The sequence below is a fragment of the Narcine bancroftii genome, chromosome 14, assembly GCF_036971445.1.
Source record: "Narcine bancroftii isolate sNarBan1 chromosome 14, sNarBan1.hap1, whole genome shotgun sequence".
Taxonomy (NCBI): Eukaryota; Metazoa; Chordata; class Chondrichthyes; order Torpediniformes; family Narcinidae; genus Narcine; species Narcine bancroftii.
In genome coordinates, this window is record NC_091482.1 from 41,360,251 (window position 1) to 41,366,275 (window position 6,025).

At 54.3% G+C, this 6,025-nt stretch overlaps 1 protein-coding gene across 1 annotated transcript; it reads left to right on the forward strand.

Annotated features, from left to right (window-relative positions):
- The first annotated feature begins 3,261 nt into the window (after positions 1-3,261).
- LOC138749338 (zinc finger protein 585A-like) lies at positions 3,262-5,148 on the forward strand. Its single transcript, XM_069910547.1, has 2 exons — positions 3,262-3,306; positions 3,373-5,148. The coding sequence occupies exons 1-2, from the start codon at positions 3,262-3,264 to the stop codon at positions 5,146-5,148; spliced, it is 1,821 nt and encodes a 606-aa protein (XP_069766648.1).
- The last annotated feature ends 877 nt before the right edge of the window (positions 5,149-6,025 follow it).

Below are 6,025 nucleotides of genomic sequence, written 5' to 3' on the forward strand. Positions count from 1 at the left end.
TCCCCCCCACATGGTCCCGAAGGCTTCCGGGAGTTGGTGCCCTTGCGGGGACTACCATCGCCTCAATGATGCAACCACGCCGGACTGATATCCCATCCTGCACATACAGGACTTTACGGCCAACTTGCATGGCGCCCAGGTTTCCTCGAAGGTTGACCTGGTACGGGGTTACGTCCAAATTCTAGTCCACCCCAATGACATTGGCAAGACTGAGATTGTCACCCCCATTCGGCCTCTTCAAGTTCCTGTGGGTGTTTTTTGACCTCTAAAACGAGGCCCAGACATTCCAACGCTTAATGGACGCGGTGGGCAGAGACTTGGACTTCGTGTTCATCTATCTCGATGACATCCTCATCGCCAATCGGGACAACAATGAGCACAAGGTCCATTTCCATGCACTGTTACCCACCTGGCAGAGTTCAGCTTCACGGTCAACGTGGCCAAGTGCCAGTTCGGCAAGCAGTCCCTGCAGTTCCTGGGCTATATCATCTCGACGGACGGAGCCGCTCTGGCACCTGAGAAGATCGCAGCCGTATGCCAGTTCCCGAAGCCCGCCAACCTCAAGGGCCTGCAGGAATTTGTCGGCATGGTCAACTTCATTGGTTCATCCCAGGGGCGACTCGCATCATGTTACTGTTGTTTGCACTGATTGCCGCGAAGAAAAAAGCCCCGGAATGGACAGAAGAGGCCAATAACACTTTCAGTGCAATGAAAAACGCCCTGGCGAGTGCCACTCTACTAGCCCACCTGCAGCCAGACGCCCACACCACGCTCTCGGTGGATACATCAGCTTCGGCCATTTGGGGCATCCTGGAGCAATTAGTCAACGGCCAGCAGGCACCTCCGCCCCCCAGAACTAAAGTGCAGCTCCTTCGACAGGGAACTCCTGGCCCTGTACCTAGCCATCAGACATTTCCGGTACTTCCTAGAAGGCAGGCCATGTACCGTGTTCACTGATGACAAACCACTCAGTCAGGCCCTCACTATGGCAAAGGCTCCCTGGTTGGCACACCAACAGCAACATCTGTCCTATGTATTGGAGTTCACCACCGACATCCGACACCGAGTGAGTAAGGACAATGTCGTGGCAGATGCTCTCTCAAGGCCTCTCCCCAGCCTGGACGATGTCCAGCTTGCGCAGGCACAGAAGAACAATGCGGATACGCAAGCCCTCCACACCGCCATCACAGGGCTCCAGCTCCAGGACCTCAAGTTGCTGAGCAGCCCTGACACGCTGCTCTGCAATGTCTCCACCGGCTCGCTGTGCCCAGTAGTTCCACCGCAATGGAGGATGCAGGCTTTCAGCATGGTCCATGATTTGGCCCACCCTTCGGTCAAGACCTCAGTTCACATGGTGGTGGAATGGTTCGTGTGGCATGGCCGCAAGCAGGTAGCCCAGATGGCGAGGATCTGCATGCAGTGTCAGACCCCCAAGGTCCAGCACCATGTAAAGGCCCCGGTACAGCAATTCCACTCCACTGTCAAGAGGTTCCAGCATAAACACGTCGACATCGTGGGCCCTCAGGGATGCCCGCTATTTGTTGACAGTGGTCGACTGCACGACGAGGTGACCGGAAGCCATTCCACCGAAGGGACACTTCCACCGAGACCTGTGCCAGGAACCTACTTGCCCACTGGATCGCCAGGTTTGGGGTCCCGGCACACATGACAAGCGACAGGGGTGCTCAGTTCACGTTCGCCCTCTGGTCACAACAGGCAAACCTCTTGGGGATCAAGCTCCACCACACCACTGCATACTATCCCCAAGCCAATGGCCTAGTGGAGCCCTTCAACCAGCACCTAAAGACGGCCCTCATGGCTCACCTCACCAGTCCCAGTTGAACAGACGAGTTACTTTGAGTCCTGCTCAGCATCAGAACGGTTCCGAAGGAAGCCCTACAACTATCATCCTCAGAGTTGGTTTACGGAACACCACTGTCACTACCCGGGGAGTTCTTTGGCCCAGACACCGGCCCCTCAGCCGAGAGTCGGAACTTGCTGGCAGACTTATGGGGTAAATACACCTCATTAACGCCCCCACCACAGTCCCACCACGGCAGCTGTCCATTCTGCACCCCCAAGCAGCTGGGCACAGCCGAGTTCATTTTCGTTCGGAGCGGTCCACACACCGCACGCCTGCAGCACCCCTACAAAGGCCCCTACAAAGTCCTGCAGCACTCAGGTAAGATGTTCACCTTGGACATCGGGGCCAAGGGGGAATTGTTCACAGTCAACCGTCTCAAGTTGACATACCTGGACCTCAGCCAGCCGAAACAACGAGGCTGGCTGTCCAGGTGGCGACACATGTAAGCTGGTTTTGGGGGGTGGGTGTTGTGTGGCAGCGCACATACTCGTGGTGAACAAGTGGCAGTGGAGGCCGATTCATTATATAGCCATATAACAATTACAGCACAGGAAAAAGGCCAACTTGGACCTTCTAATCCATGCCGAACACTTTCTCCCACCTAACCCCATTGTCCTACACTCAACCCATAACCCTCCATTCATTTCCCAGCCATATACATATCCAACTCCTCCTGAAATGGTAATATAGAGCCTCTCTCCACCACATCATCTGGAAGCTCATTCCACTTTAGAGATATTTAATGGGGATCTAGGAAGGGAACGAAGGGCTGGGGGGGAAGGCAGGTGAATGGGATTGAAAAGGATAGTAAATAAGCCATGATAGAATGGCAGAGTGAGTTTGATGGGCCAAATGGACTAATCCGCTTATGATCTTATTGTATTACAGCCAGCAACAGACATCGTGACCATGAACTTTGCAGAATCGGGAGAGGTTTCCTCACTTGGATTTTAAATTGGTCCCTGTGTGTCAGAGGTAACCCCAGCTCGTAGCGCCCGGCCATCACTCTCCCCACCTGCATTTCCGAGGCAGGGGTTTCCTTGCCACCCACAAAGTACCTGATCAATAGAGGATACTCTGACCACAATGCACCACGCTCAGTAAAGGGCTGCGGAGCTGCCATTCTGAGCACTGGGGAGTTCACAATGCATACTGGGTTAAGTACTTGTCAGAGACCGAAGGTGATTTGACGCCGGGAGCAGAGCCCAGCATTGGGTCCCATGGTTCTGGGGCTTGCAATGCCCAGCTAGAGGATGCTTCTCCCCGGGGCCCGGCCTCAGTGCTAGCTTCTGTGTTGATTTAACCCGCTGCCTCCATTGGGCTAAGCCCACGCTATACATCCTGTGGCAGGACTGCATTGATTTATCCCCTGGTTACACCCTCTTGTACCCACAGAGATGAACCTGTTTCAGTGCTCTGCGGAAAGAACTTTAAAAGGTCAAGTGAGTTACCGAAACACCAGCGGGTTGACACTGGAGATACCCTTCATCTGCCTTGAGTGCTGAAAGGGGTTTGCCTTGTCCTCCAACCTGCTGACCCACCAGCGGCTCCACACCGGGGAGAGGCCATTCACCTGCCAAGAGTGCAGCAAGGGCTTCACCCAAACCTCCAACCTGATGACCTACCAGCAGTTCCACACCACGGAGAGGGCATTCATCTGCCCTGAGTGTTGCAAGGGTTTCGCCCGGTCATCTCACTTGCTGAGGCACCAGCAGGTCCACACCAAGGAGAAGCCGCTCACCTGCTCCAAGTGCAGGAAAAGGTTCACGCAGGTCACCCACCTGCTGACCGACCAGTGGGTCCACACTGGGGAGAGGCCATTCACCTGCCAAGAGTGCAGCAAGGGCTTCACCCAAACCTCCAACCTGATGACCTACCAGCAGTTCCACACCACGGAGAGGGCATTCATCTGCCCTGAGTGTTGCAAGGGTTTCGCCCGGTCATCTCACTTGCTGAGGCACCAGCAGGTCCACACCAAGGAGAAGCCGCTCACCTGCTCCAAGTGCAGGAAAAGGTTCACGCAGGTCACCCACCTGCTGACCGACCAGTGGGTCCACACTGGGGAGAGGCCATTCACCTGCCCCAAGTGCAGCAAGGGCTTCACCCAAACCTCCAACCTGATGACCTACCAGCAGTTCCACACCACGGAGAGGGCATTCATCTGCCCTGAGTGTTGCAAGGGTTTCGCCCGGTCATCTCACTTGCTGAGGCACCAGCAGGTCCACACCAAGGAGAAGCCGCTCACCTGCTCCAAGTGCAGGAAAAGGTTCACGCAGGTCACCCACCTGCTGACCGACCAGTGGGTCCACACTGGGGAGAGGCCATTCACCTGCCCCAAGTGCAGCAAGGGCTTCACCCAAACCTCCAACCTGATGACCTACCAGCAGTTCCACACCACGGAGAGGGCATTCATCTGCCCTGAGTGTTGCAAGGGTTTCGCCCGGTCATCTCACTTGCTGAGGCACCAGCAGGTCCACACCAAGGAGAAGCCGCTCACCTGCTCCAAGTGCAGGAAAAGGTTCACGCAGGTCACCCACCTGCTGACCGACCAGTGGGTCCACACTGGGGAGAGGCCATTCACCTGCCCCAAGTGCAGCAAGGGCTTCACCCAAACCTCCAACCTGATGACCTACCAGCAGTTCCACACCACGGAGAGGGCATTCATCTGCCCTGAGTGTTGCAAGGGTTTCGCCCGGTCATCTCACTTGCTGAGGCACCAGCAGGTCCACACCAAGGAGAAGCCGCTCACCTGCTCCAAGTGCAGGAAAAGGTTCACGCAGGTCACCCACCTGCTGACCGACCAGTGGGTCCACACTGGGGAGAGGCCATTCACCTGCCCCAAGTGCAGCAAGGGCTTCACCCAAACCTCCAACCTGATGACCTACCAGCAGTTCCACACCACGGAGAGGGCATTCATCTGCCCTGAGTGTTGCAAGGGTTTCGCCCGGTCATCTCACTTGCTGAGGCACCAGCAGGTCCACACCAAGGAGAAGCCGCTCACCTGCTCCAAGTGCAGGAAAAGGTTCACGCAGGTCACCCACCTGCTGACCGACCAGTGGGTCCACACTGGGGAGAGGCCATACAGCTGCCATGAATGTGGCAAGGGCTTCACTCAGACCTCCAACCTGCAGAGGCACCAGCAGGTCCACACCAGTAAAAGATGTTTGCCTGCCCTGAGTGCAAGAAGGGCTTCACCAGGTCATCCAGCCTTGAGATACACCGGCAGATCCACACCAGAGAGAGGCCCTTCATTTGCCCCGAATGCAGCCAAGGGCTTCAACTGATGATCAAACTTGACTACGCACCAGAAGATTCAAATCAGCGACAAGCTGTACATCTGCTGCTAGTACAGCAAGGGTTTCACCCAGACCTCCAACCTGCTGACCCACCAGCACAGTGGTTTTCAACTTTTATCTTTCCCCTCACATCCACTTGAAGGAATCCCTATGCCATCGGTGCTCTGTGATTAGAAAGGGATTCCTTAAGGTGGGATGTGGGTGGAAAGAAAAAGGTTGAAAACCACTATTTTAATCGTACCTAATTGACTCGTTATGTGCACAGTTTTCATCCTGCTGCCAGTTCAGTCACTCTCCAAAACCTTAAATGACAGTCACACACAAATAAAAATTAAATGAAAAATGGGAGCATGTTATACATGTACAAAGGGGCAGTGAGGAAGTTTGTCCTGGAGCAGTTTAGCTGGACATCTGGTACATAATCTAGCAAATAAGTCACAGAGCAGGAGTGCAGTTATAGGGACAGATCAGTCGGTATGAAGTAAAAGCAGCATTATTATTCAAGTGTGAGGATCATTCAAGAGTCTGATAACACAGGAAAGAATCTGTCCTTGAATCTGGTGGGGTGTGATCTCACACTGGTGAGTCTTCTCCAAGGGGAGGAGGGTAAAGGGATGTAAGTGCTACTGGTCAATAGTCATTAAGGCAGGTAACTGCACTGCTCTTGGGCACAAGTATGATTGACATCTATTTGAAGCAGGTGGGTAACCTGCTCTGCTGGAGTGAAGTACTGAAGGTATCTCTGAATACCTCTGTAACTTGATCAGCACAGATCATTAGTACTTGGCCAGGAACTCCATCTGGGTGGGATCTTTTCTTTGGATTCTTCAGGGCAGAGAATTCCACAGATTCACCACTCTGTGAG

Coding starts and splice junctions, on each gene's coding strand:
- LOC138749338 (XM_069910547.1), top strand. CDS start 3,262: ATGAACCTGTTTCAGTGCTCTGCGGAAAGAACTTTAAAAGGTCAA. Junction 3,307..3,372: donor AAAGAACTTTAAAAGGTCAA/GTGAGTTACCGA, acceptor GAGTGCTGAAAG/GGGTTTGCCTTGTCCTCCAA.